Source organism: Panthera pardus, unplaced genomic scaffold, assembly GCF_024362965.1.
Source record: "Panthera pardus isolate Hobbes unplaced genomic scaffold, ASM2436296v1 HiC_scaffold_11, whole genome shotgun sequence".
NCBI lineage: Eukaryota > Metazoa > Chordata > Mammalia > Carnivora > Felidae > Panthera > Panthera pardus.
In genome coordinates, this window is record NW_026526666.1 from 65,297,069 (window position 1) to 65,319,148 (window position 22,080).

Sequence of the window (22,080 nt, forward strand, 5' to 3'; positions counted from 1 at the left end):
TGCCTAGGAACCACAAAAGTGGCATGCCTAAGATCCCCCTATGGATTTCTATAGATTTCCACTTACTAATATGACCAGGCTGTCCAGCCAAGCAGACTGTTAAGTCAGAGACCATAGTTGGGTGTTGTAAGATCCTCTTCCTTCACTTAAGAAATGCCCTAATATGCTAAACAAAGAACTTTAGTGCATGATTCCTCAAACCACTGAAAGATCTGGATTTTACTATGCAGATGGAAAAGGAAAAAATTAGGTTTGAAACCACTGGAATATTGAGTATCAACTAGATATCTGATGATATTAAGGAAACTTTTTTTTTTTTAAATTTTTTTAGAAAGAGTGTGAGGAGGGGAGAGGGGCAGAAGAAGAGAGAGAGGATCTTAAGCAGGCTCCACACTGAGCATGGAGACCAATGTGGGCTTGATCCCACAGCCCTTGGATCATGACCTGACCTGAGCCACCCAGGCGCCCCAGGAATTTTAAAGCATGATCATGATATTGTGGCTAGTGGTTTTTAGGTCACTTTATTTTATTTTGAGAGAGTGAGCATGAGCAGGGAAGGAAAAGAGAAAAAGAGAGAATCCCAAACAGGCTCTATGCTGTCAGTGCAGAGCCTGATACGGGGCTTGAACTTCCCAACCGTGAGATCACAAACTGAGCTGAAACCAAGAGTTGGACACTTAACCAACTGAGCCACCCAGGCACCCCTTTAAAGTCACTTTAGAGATACATACTGAAATACTTAGAGATGAACTTTAAGGAAAAAAAAAACTTTTTTTTGCAACAAAAAACCTGAGGGTGTTGTACACACCTTGACTGGAAACCTCACTGCCTTCTTGTATAAACCACAAGGTGATAAGCCAACGACACAGTGAATACTTACTATATCCTTACATCATTTATATACTACATGATTATCTCATTTAGTCCTCACATCAACTCTGAGGTAGTTCCCATTTCAGGAAAGAAGGCAAAGAGATGCTAGCTTACCGTCATGGTTACATAGCTACTAAGTGGTGGAGCTCCATATGAACCCAGTTCAAAATTAGTCTGTGCTGTTACACTGTGCTACTGTGTCTCTAAAACCCAGCCCTGCCTATGTCTAGCCATTAGCAGGGGCACTACCACAACAACTCTAGCAAAGTTCTCTTACCAGCGGGATTCATACTCATTCTGATCTTCTAACTTCCTCACTTTCTTCTTAATTATAGGCAACTTCTTGGTATCTATAAAAACTGCATTTTCCTAAAAAACAAGAGGTAGGTAGACACTTTATTGTTCAAACTGTTCTAGGAGGAAAAGTCAACTCTTCCCAGAAGTCCTGAACAGATTTAATAATCAAATCCCACATTGGAAGACAACGTATAAACAGTTTCATATGCTACTATCAGCATAAAATAACATTAGTGTATCTTAAGTCTTGGTAGAAGCTCAACAGAGGTTTTCAATGTGGCTATGTGCTACATGCTCAGTATTAACTCTCTTAGGAAAGCTTGACCCATAAACAATGACTTCTAATGTTAAATGCTGAAGTGCTTTTTACATTTTTACATTTCAAATTCTCCAAGTCCAAAATCCAGTTCATTGGCTCCTCCTGTTAATCCCATTCCACCTTCCTCCCTACTTTAATTAGGTACTATTTGCAAGTTCCTTTAGGTCAAGGACTGTCTTAATCATTTCTGCATTCCTGGTGCTAGGTAGTAAATACATTTCTTGTAAAAGAGTCAAGCTGTGTATACAAACAGACGAGTTAGTTTAGCACTTAATTTTATAAATATACCACATATTCTAGTGATATAGCTAAACCCATAGGGGTTTGGCATACAGTATGCCAAGCATTTTTTCACATCTATTTTGAGTACATTATATATATATATATATATATATTTGCGTATTTTGAGAGGAGAAAATAAAAACCACTGTACTGCTGGGGAAAAAGTAGGGGAAGGAAAAGGATTTCCCTGAAGAGCTGGCATTAGAGCTGGCCTCAGCGTTTAAATTTCCAGATGAAGGAAGGCTATAATTCAACGTAGCCTAAAACAAGTATAAAATACAGGTTCTTACCCCTGTTGCATATTTTGCATACATTACACCATTCCATTCCCCTTCAACTGAGCAAAAAGATTTCTTGTCATTTGGAGAACTAAATAGAAAAGGAAACATTTCTGTTAGTCTTAATTTAAAAATTACCAGAGAATCTGGTTGGTGTGGCCTTCTACACAGAGCAGAACATAGGAGAGCAACTGTGAAGTCAGTCTCTGGTGAAAGCAGCTTAGTAAAATTGGATTTCCCTGAGCCAACTATAAGAATGAGGGCCCTAAACAAGATGCTAATGAACTGAAGATCCTATGAACAGTGGGCATGAGATGAGCAAGAGAGCCTTGTCCTGGAGGTACAGGGGCCACAGCAGATGATGGACAGTCCCTGTCCTCAAGCTGTTCACAGCCTAGTTGTGGAGACCTCACCGTCGAGATTCTGGGTGGTAAGTGCTATGGTGAGTTTATGTGAGCACTGGAGATCAAAGGCAAAAGTTGGAATGAAGGTCAGGGAAGGTCTCACTTAAGGATGTAACACTGGAGACCAGGCTTTTCATCCTTAGGAAGGATCCTGAAGTCCAAAGGTCAAATGGTTTGACCTTTTTCTCTTGAGGAAAACCCCAACAGGCCTCTACTTGGACATGACAATAGTATGTATGGCAGGTATGAAATTTGGGAAGTTAAGCATCACAGCAAAGGACAGGTTAGAAAGGGTAAGGTATGAACATAGGAGGAGCTATAAAAGAGGTCAGAAAGAAAAAAATACACAGGGTAGAAGGATGCAAGCTGCCATCACAGGACTGAAACAAGCTTCCACTATGATTTAGGGGCTTTGGGTGAAGAGGGACAAAGGGGAAAAGAAATGGACGAATCCCTTGTTTAGAAGGTCATTGTGCAGTCTTCTCAAAGTGTGTTGGGGACTCTTGGGGGTTCCCAAGACCCTCTTAGGTCAAAACTATTTTTATAATATTAAGACATTACTTGCCTTTTTCACTCTAATTTTCCCATAAGGGTACAGTGTTTCCCAGAGACGTGATATGTAGCAAGAGACTGACAACAAGTAGTTAGGAGAACCCAGCTGTTTTCTATTGTATCAGAGATGTACAAAATTCAAAAAATGTATATAATGTCACTCCTCACAAATTTTTTAAAGAAAAGTTTTGGAAAAGTTTTTTCATAAAAATACTATTGTCATTTGTAAATGTATTTACAAATATTTTTAAGTCTTAATTTATTTTTTTAAAAAGTATTTAAGGAAGAAAACGCACGCTCGAGCAGGGGAAGGGCAGAGAGGGAGAGATAGAATCCCAAGCAGGCTTCACACTATCAGTGCCGAGCCCAATGCAGAGTTTGATCCCATGAACTCAACCATGAGATCGTGACCTGAGCCGAAATCAAGAGTCCGACACTTGACCAGCTGAGCCACCCATGCACCCCCTTTAATTTCTAATGTGAGAGATATCAGTGGATATAATAGACCTAGACAAAGCTCTTCGGGGCTCTTAATCATTTTTAAGTGTAAAAGCGGTCCAGAGACCAAAAACTTTGAGAGCCACCCAGCTGGTACAACCATTCATCATCTTGTGCTCAAATCCCTAATTTAGAGTCTACCAAGTACTCTTCTCAGCTCCCAACTTTGAGGGAAGTTTTCTATATACGGCTATGACTGGCAGAAGATTTTGCTGAGCCAGCATTTCCTGTTGGTGCTGGTTACCTCCAAAGAACACTGAGAAGCATCCATGCCTTTGTTCTGGACATCCAATTTCCACCACCTGCCTATTTTGGAGGCACAGATGCATTACAGTGGTGACTTATGCTACTCTCTGAGCTCTGCCCATATTCTCTGACTGCAGTAATTTTTTGGATTTTACACTGATCCTTAGCAAACTTCATCTTATGTTTGTGGTGCTTCCTGCTCCAGATTTGTGTGGGTGGGTGGGTGGGGGGGTGCTGATTTTGTCATCCCAATTATCTATCTCCCTGGAAAACTGGTTAACCAGTCATGTATCTTCCGTCTGCAACACTGTTCCCAATAAGGCCTTTCAGGGAAGACAAAGTCCTGCAGATGTTCCTTTTCCAGGCAGGCTCTGTTACCCAGACAGCACAGTTGTCTTCATCTGACCCTAGATGGAAGCAAGCCAAGATGTGATGTTTTCCCCCAGCAAAGGCACAGAAAAAAGGACTGTGAGGTCTTGGAGACAATGCAGCAGGAATCACAGAGTCTACTGTACAGACTAGCCCATCATCCAATCTGGCAGTATCGAGTCAGAAATCTACGATTTGCATTAACTAGGCAATTTAAGAAGACTCCCCTCAGGTTTCTGGGAAGGAAATCCCACCAATGAATGACCTCTGAGTGTTCTGAAATCCAGACTTTAGGTCTTCTTCTGATAATAGGATTTTAGGAAGGGACATGACATACAAGATGTGAAACAAGTTTACAAAGACAGAACCAGTCAAACCGTCAATTCCTAGTAAGTTATAGTTCAAGACAAAAAGAAAAGTATTTCAGCGAAGCACAAGAGCACTGAAGCAGGAAAACAAAATACCTACAAAATCTCAGCAGTAATTCTGTGCTTCTTGCCCCCATAGAAAGGCTTAGTGTGGAAGACGATATTTGCACTATAGCCAGTTTTGGAACAATTGATATTGCATTCTCCACCTAGTTCCACCCAGGGCACTGTGAGGATAGACCTGCAAAACCAAAAGTGCACGTAAGGCTGACAGTTTAGAGGAAAAAAAGGAGGAGTGTAGCTTAAGGAACAGCAGGGTCTGCTGCCAGCTGGTCAGAGGAAAAGGGCATAGCTCTACTTGCCTTCCATAACCATTTGGGAATGTGAGAATGTAATGTTCGTCATAATCTAGACATGAGACACAGCCTGTGGAGAGAAGGGATAGAATCTCTGATGAGTAGTGTCAACTGGCCATAAAGATTTTGTTGTCTGGTTGATAGATACTCCAGAATACTCCACTCAATTTAGGGAAAATCAATCTCCCACCCCTGCTCTCATCCCCAGTACGCATATTTATATGCAAATGATGAGATCCAGTCTGGCTTTCTGGTGCCATTTCCCCTCACTAGACAAGGGTCCAGCACATATTTGAATAAAATTCTACTAACAGTGCAGTCCACCCTAAGCCCACAGACTTACCCTGCCCTATGTTGTGCACCCCAATTGACATCCCAAGGAATTTTGATTTGGTCCAGATATGAGCATTGAATTGTATCTTCTTGTTAAAACACTCAGCATAAAAAGCTGAAACTGAATAGAAATTATTTGCAATTAGTGCACTACATAGCTATAGTCACCTCTCCAACACAACTTGGAGAAAGAACAAGCTCCACTGGGAAAATCCTTGTATCCCTCAAAGAACAGCCTCAAATGAGACCAGAAGGTATCTAACTGCCTTTTCTACCCTGTTTCTCCCAATGCAAGCACCATTCAGGGCCATATAAGAAGGAACTTTCCTGAATGATGACGCTGTAGCAATCCTGGAAGCTTAAAACTCTTCTGGTCAGTAAGCATGTCCTTGCCACAGCCCCAACCTGGGACCATCCAGTATTTCCAGTGTTAACATTGTGTTGAACAATTAAGACATTAAGGATGTGCATTCTCTCCACTCTGTCAGGAATATACTGCGCAGAAACTACATCTCATTTTATAAACTGTCAAAATTGCTGAAGTCTCTATAACATAGCTTGTTATGTGTAAGAGGACTTTAGAAGCACCAACAAGTTAGTTTCCTAAATCCCTGCTTTCTATACACAGTTTATCAGTGAATAGAATCTTTGGCATTTATACAAGGAACAGACAGATAGGAGAAACTAATCCCCATAAGGTTACAAAGATACAGGCAGCCATAAAACTGGTATCTCAGCTGAGTGAGGTAAAGCTGAGTGACCTCAGCTATGAAGCTTCTCAGGACCCTTTAGACAGAACAGTTCGACAGTGGATGGTACAGAAGAGCCCTGTAACTTACTGGGTGGATGATGGGAAACCTGCTCAGCCACGAATGTCACACAGTTTTTGGAAACCCAGGGAACTGGTCCTTCTGAAACTAGCTCCTGTAAGCAAACACAACATTTTCTTTTGATGTGGAAACAAATGACACTGTGGACAGTCTAACAATTGGAGTCTCTGCCTCCCAAGGTGGTTAACTGTTGTCTCCTCCACACACCCCAAGCACCTTATACACACTTTTATTATGGCACTTAACTTCACTACTGGAATTACGGCTTTGTGTCAGTCTGCCTTGACTAGGTTTCCCTGAGACATCCTTGAAGGCAAGCATCATGTGCCTAACTCAGGGGCAGCATAGCACAGACAGTGGTCACTTACCAATGTCTGCCAAATGAGTAAGAACAGACAAATTACAATGCCTGTCTTCGGTAAGGACTACATGTAACAAATCACATGGAAAGGGAAAAATACGGAGATTTACGTTTACTCAGGCTATTATGTATCAGGCACTGTGGGCTAGGGCCTTTTTTACATTTGCTTGAGTATTCTTGCTGGTCATCTTCCTCAAACCAACCTCTAGATGTTGGGACCCTGGGGACTCAGGTCTGGGTTACTTACTCTTCTCTATGCTGTCTTCCTAGATCATTTCACCTCATTCCAGCGCTTTAAATGTCATCTAAATATACTCAAATCTCTAAAAGACCCATTTTTCCCCTTAGACTCTTCCTTAGACTCCAGATTCTTAAAATTCTAACTCCCTGATAATTCCACATACATGTGTAACTCATACTTTTTATTTCAAATTCGAGTTCTTGATTCTTCCTCCCCAAATATAATTTTTTTCCTTTTTTGTAAATGGCATCAACAAACTGCTGAAGCCCACATGCAGGGTTCATCTCTGTCCCCTTTCTTTTACTTCTCCAGTCCACCTATCAGTGTTACCTCCACAATACAGCTTAAATCAACTGTGTCTCTCCTGGAATAATGCCAAAAATTCCTCGGTGGTCTCTTTCCTTCTATTTTTGCCCCTTTCCAATTTATTTTTAACAAAATCATTACAGCGATCTTTTCAAAATAAAAATACAATCCTGATAAGCCATAAAATTACCATTATGGCCCACAAGGCCTTCCATGACCTGATCTGTCAATCGCATTTCCTGCCACTTCTTCCCTGCTCACTGTATCTAGAGTATGTTGCCCCAACAGCACTGTTCTGTGAGTGCTGAGCATCTTCTGATTTCTGCCTTCACCATTGTTATCTGCCCCCAAATAAAATGAAATCTTGAATCAGTCTGCAACTTAAGATTATTAAAAATGTCAGTGTAGAACTCACTGCGTTCTCTTCAGTATCATTTGGTAATGTCCAGTGACACTGAAAGATTTCGCCCAAAATGGGGTTGTATGGCTTTTTGGCAACCGATCCTTTCCTTCCTGCATGAAAGGCTGAGAGGTACCATTTCACAACCTGAACCATTCGATCTCTGGCATCCTTCTGGTCACTAATGCTGCAAGGGAGAAAGACAAAATGTAATGTCCTGCTTTCTAGTAACAGAAAAGCTGATGCAGCACTCCTCAGCATGGTCCACCCTAAGCTAGGCTGAGAGGACCCAAGACAAAGAGTTACTTCTAAGTTTCTTTTTAAAACTGAGGTATAATATACGTGATTAGACACACTAGTCTTAAGTGTTTGGTTTGATGAATTTGATAAATGGATATAGCTGACGTTTGAATTACATGGGTTTAAACTGTCTGGGTCTCCTTACACGTGGATTTTTTTCGATAAATACAGTAAAGTACTGTAAATGTGTTTTCCCTTATGACTGTAACAATGTTTTCTTTGCTTTAGCTTTCTTTATTGTAAGAATACAATACATAATACATGTTATGTACAAAAATATGTGGTAATACTGTTTATGTTATCAGCAAGGCTTCTGGTCAGCACCAGGCTATTAGTTAAGTTTTGGGGGGAGTCAAAAGTACACACAGATTTTTGACTGTGTGGGGGATAAGCAACCCAAATCCCCATGTTATCCAAGGGCCAAGTGAATACCAATGTCAACCAGTGTGCCCAACCATCATGAAACCTCAAAGTGATTTATATCTGGCTTCAGTAAACCACAGTCCAAAGCCAAAGAATGTAGTCAGAGAAGATGGATTAGAACATCCTACCATAAAGAAAAATTTCCTGCTACCACTGAAAAACAATGTGAACTCATCTCCTTGTAAATCAATGCCAACTTCAGAATACTTTCCCCTTTGTACATATATCTAATATTGCAATATTTAAAAAATGAGTCAGTCTGTAATCTGGACACTAGAGTGTAAGCTCCTCGAGGGCAGACATTGTGACTTTTTCTTTCTCCAGCTCATAACAAAGTCCTGGCAAATAAGAGGTGCTTTAAAATGGTTTGTTGAACTCAATTAACTGAATTTCATCAGGATATAGTATAAACAGTGATTACCAATCCCTGGATCAAATAAGCTCATAGCCTTGGCTCTATAAACACTGGCTCTCAAGATTTTTTAGCATCTAACTTGGTTGCCTAACAACATCACCACCATATAACCTAAGCAAACAGACAGGTATCTAATAAAACAAAGTATTTAATGGCTTTCCCCAGAAATGTCTGAAAGGTAAAAAGGATAAAAGGAATCCACCTATCCTGTACAAACACAAAGCTACCAAGTAACAGCTTAAAAATTGGAAACTACAATGTTCAGGCAAATACCTCACAAACAGGTCCGGATGTGCAAAAAAGTCTGCATACATTTCTAACAGAGATCTTCTTTCAAGAATGAATGTTGGAAGAACTACCTGAAAAACATACACATTTGACCCTTGAGGATCAAATTCCACTACAGATAAACAGACTACTATATTGATTAAAAAATTTTTTTAACCCAAAACCAAAAAAATCTCATTCCAATCATGGTAATAACCCACCACGTACTGCCCAGCATGCTTCTGATACCTACTTTCCAAACTATTCTGATTCAGAAATGCTCATTAACCTGCCCGGCAGATGGGAAATGAAGAACAGATTTTCAACGTTCAGACGTCACTTCCTCTGTGCAACCTCCCTATTGCTCCCAAATCAGTATAACGATGACAAACTCTCAGCACCAACTCTCTGATGCTTTCTACCTGCTGGGGCACTACATATACTTTATGTTATTAAACTGTACAACAATCCTGTTATCAAAAAACTATTACCCCTATTTACAGTCAAGAAAAATGAAACTCAAAGAGAGTAAGAAATTTTCACATTGCTCCGTACTGCTGTGGAATTCAAAACTGAGTATGACATTGAGGGCTCTGTGCCCTTTCTAATAATGCTGCTTCTCTGTTATTGTTAGTTGTATTAGGAAATGGATATACTTACAAACCTGTCTCCTCAAATAAATGATCTGCTAGAATGCAAGGACCACACTTACACTTGCATTCATGGCTACTATTACACAGTAAGAAATCTTTAAATGAGCATTAAAGGAATAAACAAAGAAGAGAATAAGGATGGGAGTCAATGAACTCTTTCTACCAGGAACTGAGCCCATGAAGAAACGCTGAGGGGCTGGGAATATGGCAGAGGAGAAAGTAAATAGGAAACTGGAATATGGGAAGAAGGAATGAGGAATATTAGGAACAACCAATTAAAAAGAGAAGAATTTAATTAGGGAATGGAAGAACAGTTTTTGATATGTTTATCAAATTACGGTATTCATTACAGAGCACCACAGTAAGCAAAAATTCCCTTAAATTTAGTAATTACTGCATGTGAACTACATTCAAGGTTCTGTGTTAAAATCCTGTAGAAAAGGCAAAGGTAAGTTTGAGAGAATAATATCATACAAGAGATGTTCAAAGTGTCCTGGAAGTTTAGGAGAAGGAAAGATCATGTTCTGTTAGGCAACCAGAATGAGGGCAGAGCTGGGAAATGACTCACTGAGGTAGCACTACAGAAAAGCCTTAGAAAAGAATAAGACTGTAACAGAGGAGAAAACAGAAAAACAAGACATGGTCATGGGCGGGGGTGGGGGCGGGGGAAGGGGGAAGACATGGAGACAGGAAATAGTGTGTGACAGGGATTGACCAGTGGACCAGTGTGGTTGGGTATATTAAGAATACGAGAATGATGGAACACAGTTTAGAAACAACACTATGGCTCTAACATTTAGAATCTTTGTTATCAGACTCCAGAGTTTACATTTTAAAGTTTGTTTGAGAGAGGGAGAGCAAATCCCAGGCAGGTACCTCACTGTCAGCACAAAACCTGATGAAGGGCTTGAACTCAGGAACTGTGAATCATGACCTGAGCTGAAGTTGGGACACTTAACAAAGCCACCCAGATGCCCCAAGAGTTTACAGTTAAGTAAACATTTCTCCTATGTATGTTTCTTTCCCATATATGCTCATAATCTAAAGATGGTTAGACTGGTAGGTAAGCTTATGTACTGACTTCGTACAACCAACTTCCTACCACTCTTGAAAAACAAATTACAAACTGCTAAGTAAGAATGCTAAAGAACAAAACAGGGGTAAATACTTTTAATATATAAATAACTCTGACAAACCAACAAGAAAAAGATTACTACTGCTCAGAGAAAAATGGACAAAAGTACTGAACAGGTAATTCAAAAAGAAGAAATGGCCAAAACCCAATTTACATGTAATAAAAGAAAAAAAAAAAGATTTTTTTCTCCCTACTTAAATTTTCTTGATAACTCTCACTCAACAGCTCTTCTTCAATGTTTTTAGCAATATACTGATACATGCCATTATGTCCAGTCACTGAAACAGGGCTAGGTTGTCTTAGACCTGGGTTCAAGTACTTATTTTGCCACCCCTTAGGTGTGAGAAGGCCCTGGAAAATTAACTCAACTTCTGTAAGTTTGTGTACAAGGAGGATAATTACATGCCCTGCTTCTACCTTAGAACTGTTTGGAAGATCAAGTGAGGTAAATGGGATGTGACTTTGTAGTATTTCTGAACACTACAAAGTACTTAGGAAAGAACTCTTTTTTAGAAAGTATCTGAAGTGAGAAGATACATTTAAAAATAGAATGAGAAAAATTTAAGGCATTACTGTAATATTTTGGAATGCATAAAGGCATCAAGATTTCAGAATCTGTTGGCAATCACAGCCATTTGTTTGTGCCAATAACTAAAATAACTCATTATTAACATACTTGGTAAAAAATTAACAATTATTATCACATCTTTGGTAATATAACAAGCTTATAGTAACTATGGACCAAATGTAGATTAACTGGCAGAGGAAATTATGTGAGGCAAGTATTACAAACTTGATTGTGGCAGACACTTTTGGTTGCCTATGCACATCCCTGCTTCATCCTTAGTAAGAGAATTCTGATTCAGCTCAAGATTCACGAGAATCTAGATTGATGAGAGTCACAGGGTCCTCCCAGATCTCAAGGGGTGAATGTGGATTAATCTGTACCTATCATTTAACCTCCCTTGCTAGGTACTGGTTTAGGTGTGGGCACAAGCATCACTCTGGCCAGTAAGATTCAGTTGGAAGTCTGAGGGGCCACTACAGAAGAATGCCCTTCCCTAATAACAATAACAAACCCAGGAAAAGCAATTATTTTTCTGGATCTTGACATTATTTGCCTAAGGATGTGATGACTGGAAGTGGGACAGCCATTTTGCAATTACAAAGAGACAAGCCTGAGTGTGAAAGTCAACATGCTAAGGATGGAGGAACAGAAGGAACCTAGGTTCTTTCTCAGACACAACTGACTGAATTAATCCCAGAACTATGCTACTTCTAGCCTTCTCATTATATGAGATAATAAATCTCATATTGTTCAAGATATCTTCTGGTTAGTCATCCATTACTGAAGACCAAGACAGACCAAGGTGGAAAATACAGAAAAGAAATATTTAGATGTCAACATCTAAAATTACACTATAACTTGCAAATTTTAAGTGACAATTCTGTCCCAGCAACTATGCAATCTAATGATCACCAAAAAAGTTCTGGGACAGACTTCTGCAAATATTCTCTTACCTGAAAATATTCTCATACCTGGCAAATATGCTGATTTCCACAAATTAATGCTATCCTTGTGTTTCTGTTCTCATTTAGATTTAAGGTAAAAGGTTTTATTATGGACACTTACTTGGAAAGTATTAAGGATTAGTTTTTTCCTCAATAACCCTCTAAATCCAAAACCAAAATGAAGCTGACTGCTGATGAAGACTATATATAGCCCTGGAGCTGATTTGGTCTTAACAAAAGTGAGAGTCCTAAATTTTATTAACTTTCTAAAGCCAGGTAAAATAATAATCTAACCAATATGAAAACTACTAGAGCCCAAGTCTTTAGGACAAAAGGCAGTAGTAGAAAGACTGCAGATTTTGAAGTCACAGACCAGATTAGAATCTTAGTTCTGCCACTTAATAGGACTCAGCCAAACTACTCAGCCTCTGTGGGTTTTAGTTTCCTCATCTATAAAATGTTAACAGTAACACCTTTGCAGAGCTGTGATGAGAATGAAGTGCAAGAATAAGGTTTCCAGGGGCACCTGGGTGCCTCAGTTGGTTAAGTGTCCGACTCTTGGTTTTGGCTCAGGTCATGATCTCACGGTTAGTGAGTTTGAGCTCCACGTTGGGCTCCACGCTGGCAGTGCAGAGCTTCTTTGGGATTCTGTCCCTCCCTCTCTCTCTGCCCATCCCCTACTCATGCGCTCTCTCCCTCAAAATAAACAAACATTTAAAAAAAATGTTAAAAAAAAAAAAAAAAAAAAAAGAATATGGCTTCCAGCACAGTGGCAGGGATATACAAAAGGCACCCACATGCTAGTCTCCTAAATCAACAGGGCATTTCTGTTTAGAGCAGCAAGTTTAAATTCAAATTAAAATGCAGACCATAGTAAGTGTATGGTTCAATATGTCATACAATTTCCCATTTACTACCTGTTCCAATCCTTAACAACAACCCTGTGAAGTGGCCACTGTATGTTCATCTTGCACGAGAAATGTAAAGATCACAGAGGAGGGGACCTGTGCAAACAGATGGTTTCGTAATAGCAGAGGCAGGATGTAAACAAGGGTCCTCTAACCCCAATTTCAGAACTCTGCTCATTTGATTCTGTGCACACCCCACTACTTTAGGTTTTATCCAAATTACTCATCAAGCCCAACACTATTCCTTGTTTGCCCCCAGTAAAAACCAAATCTTAATTCATACAATTCACATATACTATCTCTATGAATTCTAGCTTTACATATTTTATCCATTTATAAAACTTCTCAGTTTACTCATCTATGGAGATATTAAACCACAAAAGTATAAACAGAAGTTATGTAGTTATGCTACATTTGCAGGCATACTCGCTGTACAATCACGAGAATCCATGCATACACATTAAGACTTCTAGCAAACGCCAAATTTGATTCTTACCTTAGTAAGATCCATTCCAAGCCTAACCTGTGACAAGAGATGCATGATAACGCTCTTGTGCTCTTCCACGGACCCTGCCTCCCCTTCATCATCTCTATCATCATGTGAATCAAAGAGGTCTAAAACAAAACAGATCTGCTTAGACCAGTGTTAAACTGGGCCAATCTGTGATGCTACCAGTGTTACAAATCTTTCTTTCAAACAGTTTTAAGAAAAACTTAAATCCTCCAAGGCTACTTACCAGCATCACTTGTTCCATTGGACATGGAAGAATTAAGTGACTCTGTGGTATCAGGGCGCTTGAGACTATTTCCTGAGCTGCTGTGTGTCAAGACTGAGGCAGATCCAGAGGAACTAAAAAAACAGTAATCACATTCATAAGCTTTTAAGAAAGCAATTTAGAATCATAGTAAGACATTAACCTATAAAGCTACCTAAAACCAATAGAGGCAGATAGGTGACAAATAAGCTAGACTTACAGTTAGCTGGTCATACACACACACACTTTCCAACTCTTTCTCTGTCACCCTCATGACTGTAAAGTGTGATGACTAGGTTTCTTATCTTGTACTTTTTGCATAGTGTGTGGTCAACCAAGCCATGCTGAAAAGTCATCAAAAATTAGTAAGATTTTTGCCTCTGCATCTAAGTTTAAAACTAGAGTTCATTTTCTTATCGTGTTACTTTGCATAAAGTTACCTACAATTCTCTGCAACAATTTTCAGAACCTCAAAACTTGCAAGTGTATTACTTAGTCTCAGAAAGATGCTTTGTCTATATTTTTGAGATCCTTTGATAAAAGCCTACGCTAGTACATAACACTCTTCCCAGTCCCTTAAAAACTGTATTTGAAATTAAAAAATAAAAAAGGATATTATTTTTTACAAGTAAATTTATGGTAACTGGAATTATGAGCTGGTTAACAGGGTCTAAGGAAAGCTTCCTCTATTATACTGTTATACCTGTGATTACAACTTACCCAGGATTAGTTGTATATTAATAAAATAATCAGGGCCTACAGCTTACTTATTAAATATAAAAAGAAAACCAAAATTTTTACACTGAAGATACTATTTATAAAATAGTACACACATAATCAGTCTTGTTACACATTTATGGGTGCAAAACATATTATATATTCTAATTTAAACATAGTTTGCCCTAATTACTTACCTTCAATTTTTTTTTTATTTAATAAGCTTTCTAGTTTTCAGAAGCAGTTCTTCACAGCAAAACTGAGCAGAAAGTACAGAATTCCAATGTGCCCCTTTGCCCACACATGCACAACCTCCCTCCCATACTACCAACATCCCACACCAGAGTGATACACTTGGAACAACTTATAAACCTACACTGGCACATCATTCTCTGACTCAAAATCCACCGTTTACATTAGGGTTCACTCCTGGTGATGTACTTTCTATGAATTTTGACAAATGGATGATGATAAGTATTCATCACTGTAGTGCTGTAGAGAATAGTTTCACTACCCTAAAAATCCTATGTACTCTGCCTATATTAGAACATTAGAATATTAGAACAATCTAATATTAGAGTATTAGAACAATGTATATTCTAATTTAGACATAGTTTGTCCTGGTTACTTACCTCCTTTTGATCTACTTTTCAAAAATCCTTAGGTAACTAAATATTGCTTCTTTGATAATTTAGTAGTATACATCACAAGGTACTGTAACTAATGTCTACCTCACCAGTTTTGAGAGCCAATGGAAAATATGAGTAAAAGACCTAGGTAAGAGAAATCAAATTATCATTAAATAAAGGAGCTGCATGAAAATTATCTTCAAAATGTTTTGTGGCTCTTTGATACATCGTTAAAATAGAGTCAATCTTTTAAATCAATTGATCAAAAAACCCCCGAATTCTTTAAAACCCGTACTTTATTTTAGGTGCAATTCCAAAGGTCAGATTTATGCTGGGCTTTTCTTTCTTACTCAGGTTAGAAACCATGTCTGGGCCAAATGAAATGCTCAATAAAGCTCAAAATTTTTTAAATGGTATAAATTCTCATTTATCCATTTCATAATTTACTTCAATCAGGACAAAGAATTTAAAGAATACAGTTAAAAAATAACAGCAATATTGACAAAAATCATATGCATACAGGAAACGTTTATCTGCAACAGGCTAACTTGTATAAATATCTAATGATAATATCATAAACTAAAGCAAATAATGTAAAGTACTGAATTGCATTATAGTAACAGAATCCAAAGTCTTCCTGAGTACCTAGGCACCTGCCAAATGCTGTGTTTATCTCCATAACAATTGAACCTCCATAACAATCCTACAAAGTAGACAGGATTATTCTCATCATGCATGGATGCTCAGCCCAGAGGTTCAGTGACTGACCTGACAGGGTCACACAGCTGGTAAGCAGTGGAGCCGTTTCAAATGCATATCTGGCTCCTAGCACCAGTTCTTTCCAACATGCACTTTAATCTAGTTTATAACTGTGTACAACCATACTGCTCGATAACAGAGTTCACACAGGAACTATCATTACTACAGTTCTTCAGAAAGTGAACAGTGAGAAGACTTTAGCTTTTAAGTTCTCTTCCTTCAGAGAGAGACAGAAAAACTGTTTAGACCTGAGTTAGAAAACAAATAGTAGTAGCTGATGACCAGCAGGTGTCACACACTCAATGCCTACCAAGGTCAGGCAGAGAACATAAATACATGGACAGGGCTAGGTTACAAGGCAATATAAACCTGGGGCCAACACACTCAATTTGAAGGGATTTAAAGCCCCATTTAAAAAACAACACACCCCACCCCTCCAAAAAAAAAAAAAAAAAAAAAAAAAAGTCAACAAACACTTTGCTGGCCAAATAAAACATCTGTAGGACTACCAGTTTGGGAATCCACATTAGGGCATATAAGGAGAGCATAAAATTGAGGGAGAAAAGGAACCCAGTGGGCTAGCAGGACACAGAATTTAACTCTGTATCCTTTCAAATGGGAGGTTCATAAACTGTGTATTTGTCATGCAATGGGTACCAGGAGAGCACAGAAGCTTATAAGAAGAAGAAAAAAGAAAAGCCTATGACCCTATAGGTGATTTTGTAAATATGCCCATTACAGGTACAACAGTTAAGTATTCCTACCTCATAAAAATTTCAGGAGAACCCCTTGAAACTGATAGCCGGAGACTATCAGTATTGTTAAAAGGAAGTTAACCACATACTACAAACTTACTGAATACAGTTATATGCTTCTAGAGGATAAAGGAGTCCATTTTGATATTCAACTGTACTTTGTTTAAAGTAATACCAAATTTTTGATGTAAGATTGTCCTTAATTCTGTTTAAAGGAAACTTACTTAAAAACATCACAAATCAGTTTACTTTGGAATTTTCCTCCACTATCATAAAAAAACAATTTTAAAATTAAAGTGAAATCCCTACTGGCAAACTAATTATAACGGTTTCTCAATAGTTTATTTCTCCACATACGACACTAAAAAAAGATACTAAACCAAGCCTTTCTGCTAACCTGGCCTTGAGCTGTGGGTTCAAACCTCTTTTCCTTTAGTCTCATGTCTTAACTGTATGTGTTTACTTATATCACAGAGATTTCACTTTTCCCACATTAAAAAGCTGAATCTGATCCACTAAGACATAAAACTTCCTGAACCAATAATCATTTTGCTTAAAAGTTTTGAGATTTTGAGTAGTTATGATGAAATTATATACGAATACTGTATTTTTCAGTTCATGTGTACACTTGAGAAAAGTAGAGTCCTGGGGTGCCTGGGTGGCTCAGCCGGTTAAGCGTCTGATTTTGGCTCAGGTTATAATCTCGCAGTTCATGAGTTCAAGCCCTGCGTTGGGTTCTGTGCTGAGAGCACAGAGCCTGGAGCCTGCTTCAGATTCTGTGCTCCCTGAGCCCTTCCCTGGCTCATGTTTTGTCTCTCGCTCTCTCTCAAAAATAAGCATAAAAAAAAAAAAAAGATTTCAATAAAATAAAATACAAAAAAGAAAACTAGAGTCCTACACAGTATTTATTAAAAGGAAACAAAGTTTGAGGCTTAAGGACTGGTTGATGGTACTGGGCTTACAGATTCACATATAATTATTTCCAAATTTGTACTTCCTACAAAGCAAATGCCAAGCTCTAACAATAGTACCAAGTCCTGAAAAAGCAGTAGAATCAGAAACAATACCCAACAACTAAGCCAACTATATCTACAATAAACATAAGTAACATTAAAGCAAATATTAATTTTTTTCTATATATTTGAGTGCTTATTACATGCCAGATACCTTATTAAGCACTTGACTGACACTATTCTCATTTAAATGTTCACAATGACACCTTGAAGTTGAAACTATTATTAACCTCATTTTACAAATGAGGTAACTGAGGATTACACAGGTAAATAACTTGACCAAGACTACACACCTTAAAAGCAAAACAGATTTAGAACCTATTTCTTTCTGAGATTCCAGAATCCAAAGTCTTAACAATAGCAACCTATATGCCAATAGGGCATATTTTGCTTATCAGCTATCAGATAAATGACTTTACACCTAAAAAGCCTTGTCTGTGCAATGGAACATACCTAACTAGCTTTTTCAATAGTATAAAAAAGGACAAATATTTTCTAATGAGGGAAACTCTATCATTAATATCTATTAAAATCTGCCTGCTTAATGTCTCTGGAATACACATGTTTCCCTCATTTCCATGCTAGTACCTTAGCTAAAGCTATCAACATTTCTCAACTTACTACCTGGTTTAGGCTGATCTTCCTACCTGTAATGCAGCCCCACTTCATTCAACTCTATGAACAATCTAGGCAAATCTATTTTTCTAAAATGCAGACCTGACCAGTAATGGCTATTTTTTGTGAGAAAATGTTCAAAATTTATAAAAGGCTAACGGAGTCTTTTTTTGCCTTTTATTTATTTATTTTTTTCTGAAAGAGTGCTCAAGTTGGGAAGAGGTGCAGAGGGGAAGGGAGAATCTTAAGCAGGCTCCACGCTAAGTGCAGATCCCGATGTGGGCTCAATCCCACCACCATGGGATCATGACCTGAGCCAAAAAATCAAGAGGTGGATGCTCAACCATCAATCAATGGGGTCACCCAGGCACCCAAGGCTAAAGGAGTCTTAAATGACCTGGCCCTTGTCAACCACTTCTGTATCCTTTTTTAAGACAACTTATGCTCCAGTCACACTCAACAATTTATAGTTTCCGCCAAGAAACTCAACTCCCCTCCCTTTGTGTAGCTATAGGCCTGCCTTAATAGGGTTCTACCCCCATGAAAATATTTCTATTTCCCCTTCATCACCGCCACATCCCTTCTTCCTACTCACTCCCATTCTTACCTAGAATCACGCCCCCTGCCACCTCTGTGAATCCTTCCCTTACTTCTAAGGACTTCAAAAGGCTCCCATGGCCTTTGATTATTCTTACCATGGCATGTATCCCACTGGATAATAACTATCTGTTTGATCTCCCAACAAACTCTAAGTTCCCTGAAGGCAGGAACTAGGTCTTTTTTAACCTCTAGATCATTCCCTCCACTTGTATAGTGCTTGGCTTATAGGTATTTAATATCTCCACTCTAATACAAAACAAGTAACGGTAACCTCTTATTTGTATAATACTTGCTAGCTTTCTCACTCTCCTTTAACTCTCTCCTAATGTTCTATAGAACATAGGTGCTATAGAAATAATGCCTAGAGTTTAATGAACAATACTGGCATATTACTTGAGCTGATGTTTTTTTTTTCCATTTGAATTAAATCAAAAGTAAAATCAACATTCTCACAGAAATGTCTTTGCTCAATAACCAAAAATAAGCTTATAAGGGAGTATGTCAACACCAGTATAATAACTTGTAAGGGAGTCCATCATTAACAGCTGTCTCAAAATCAAATTAATTTTTAAAATCAAAAGAGTCACTTAAACACATAGTTCATTTACTTACTCTATTAAGCGCTTTGGGGATGAGCCACTTTGATGAAATTCATCAGCATCATAGAATTCATCTTCGCTGCTAGAATAAGAGAACTCGGGGACAGTATTTGGAGACAAGTTGACATGGCTTGGAGAAGTCAAACTGCTACTAGGTGGTGAGTGCCCACTGCCTAGGAAATTAAAACATTTTAAATTGGGAGACAATGCTGGTAACAGAGGGGGGAAAATTAGGGAGATGGAGTCAAAGCAGACTTTCCTAAAATCAAGAAAAAGTTAAGTTGGTAGAAGTCCCTACATTATTTTTAAAGAAAATCACTATTTAAATTAGACAAAGGCAAATCATATTATAGAATGGGACACAGCCTTTTAAATGAAAAATTGCTATGTTCCCACTCCATAATTATTTATAATTAGGGAGCTCTTTTGATTATAATCTCAGTGTGTGAGTTCTGGGGTCAGAAGTCCCACAAAAGATACAAGCCAGGGCTCCTACTTTATACTGCAGATCCAGGTATTTAAAAAATGCAGTAGTGAGACAATGAAAACGCATAATGGAAAGAATATTAAAGACCACATGAATGTTAAAATGCTATCCAGAATATCATATTCACATCAGTCACTGTTTTGGCAGTCACATGAAAACACAGAAGTGCCACACAAAGCCCCAGCACTCACCATCCAAACTCCTTACTTCTTTCCTACCTAAGTCAAAAATCAGGTGCCTGGGACTCGGGGACAGAGAAAAACAGGTTTATTGTGAGAAGAATGTGGAAAAGGAAAGGACTAGGAGGAACATTTTTCTATTCCTAAACAGTCTAAGGAAATGGAAATTAACAGAGATCCACAGAAAGAAGACTACTACTATTTAATCTCTGTGATCACTGGATTGTCTAAGTAACAAAGTAAAACAATAAAAGTATCAAATAATGGAGGACTACTGAGATATTAATTTAACAAGTGTTTACAGAGCATCTAAAGGCTTTCAGGCAATGTATGCTAAACTGCTACAGATTAAAAAGCAAATTCATCTGCTACATTTAGTTGCCATGTTCACAAAGATATTTTTTTTTAATTTTTTTTTTTAACGTTTATTTATTTTTGAGACAGAGAGAGAGCATGAACGGGGGGGAGGGTCAGAGAGAGAGGGAGACACAGAATCCGAAACAGGCTCCAGGCTCCGAGCTGTCAGCACAGAGCCCGACGCGGAGCTCGAACTCACGGACCGCGAGATCATGACCTGAGCTGAAGTCGGACGCTTAACCGACTAAGCCACCCAGGCGCCCCGAGATATTTTTAAGAACATAACAAAGAGTTTGGAACCCCAAAAAGGTAATCTTATTGTAGATTCCAAAAATAGTTCATCTTAGCAAATAACTTTAAGTTCTTCCTCTCTGCTCCCTGCAATAGCAGCAATAGATGGGAAAGAGACTTTCTTTTACTAAAATAGGAAAAACAATCAACCCACCCAGGAATCAAAAATGATTAAGTAACATGCAAACACTCCAGATGATCACACAATTGAAAAAGTGTCCAAAGAAGAAAATGAATTTGGGAAATGCAAACAAAAGAACGGAGTTTTCCTTATGAGAACAAACAATATTTTTTCTTTTCTCAGTTTTTATTACCTTATTTCATTTTTGTATTGGGGAAAGACTTAAAGAAAGGTGGAGAAGATGAAGAAATTAGGTTGAAAAATCAAACAGGATATAAATCATATGTTAATTTAATTTCCAAAATTTCTTTAAATCTACCTACTCTAAAATGCTATATTTTAAAAATGTAATCTGAAACAATGTATCCTAAATTATTTATTAAGTAATTATGCTAAAGTGAATGTACATAGGAAGAGTGCTCACTTTTTTAAAGTTTGTAATCAATTTTACATATCTTCAAATAGACCTATTTTGGCTGTGTTTCAAAACTCTGACATAATCCTTTTTTTAGTAAAAGGCAAAAGATTTATATGATCTAAAGAGAAACCAGAGTATCCTTTCTTATAAAAACACAAGAAAACACAGGTACTGTTTTTAAAACGAACAAAAAAGGAAGATAAAAGTAATGAAATACAGAAAAAAGTTGGGCAAACATTTCAACCTCATTACTCAAATTGCTTATCAGCATTTTCCCAAGAGCTTCAAATAAGAGGAGTTAGTTTTGCTTTCTTTCTTTCAAAATTCAGGAGAGAGCTGCCCATGCTATTAAATATTAAAGACCAAAGTAATAGCATCAGCATCTTTACTAATTCAAATTTCAAAATGGACTAAAGTCACAAGGTAATTTTTCATTATTACCAAGGAAAAGTTCTGCCCAGGAAAGAAATCTGTGGAGCAACAAACAGGGGCTTATCTTCTACTTCCTCAAGTTATAATAGGGACAAAAGCACTTAGTTCTCCTTTGAGTTTGGTTCAACAAGCACCTCAATTTACAACTAATCAGTTTCAAAATAAGAACTAAATTTAATACTAACACTGACAGCAACTCTGTAAATTACAGAAAGAATAATGACCATAAGTCTAAATAAAGAGAATGCAAATTAAAATGAAGTACCCTTTTTTGCCTGTGAGATGACAAATATGTGAAAGAATGATAAATCTTCCTTAAAAAAAAAAAATGTATGTACCAAAAGTGGCTGCACAAGGATATTCACTGAAGTACTACTGCTTATAGATAGGAAAATACTGGAAACAACCTAAATGTCCATCAGTGGAA

The 22,080-nt window shown here is 38.0% G+C and overlaps 1 protein-coding gene across 10 annotated transcripts in view; it reads right to left on the reverse strand.

Annotated features, from left to right (window-relative positions):
- Positions 1-22,080, reverse strand: part of OSBPL9 (oxysterol binding protein like 9) — a 191,981-nt gene that overhangs the window by 1,196 nt on the left and 168,705 nt on the right. For all 10 annotated transcript variants that reach the window (XM_053895439.1, XM_053895436.1, XM_053895417.1 and 7 more), the window contains 11 exons: positions 19,382-19,541; positions 13,664-13,776; positions 13,423-13,541; positions 8,725-8,810; positions 7,329-7,500; positions 6,015-6,099; positions 5,186-5,296; positions 4,849-4,912; positions 4,587-4,727; positions 2,062-2,140; positions 1,151-1,242 (listed from right to left, as the gene is read on the reverse strand). In XM_053895439.1, coding sequence (XP_053751414.1) covers positions 1,151-1,242; positions 2,062-2,140; positions 4,587-4,727; positions 4,849-4,912; positions 5,186-5,296; positions 6,015-6,099; positions 7,329-7,500; positions 8,725-8,810; positions 13,423-13,541; positions 13,664-13,776; positions 19,382-19,541 — 1,222 coding nt within the window. The remainder of the gene's footprint in view (positions 1-1,150; positions 1,243-2,061; positions 2,141-4,586; positions 4,728-4,848; positions 4,913-5,185; positions 5,297-6,014; positions 6,100-7,328; positions 7,501-8,724; positions 8,811-13,422; positions 13,542-13,663; positions 13,777-19,381; positions 19,542-22,080) is intronic.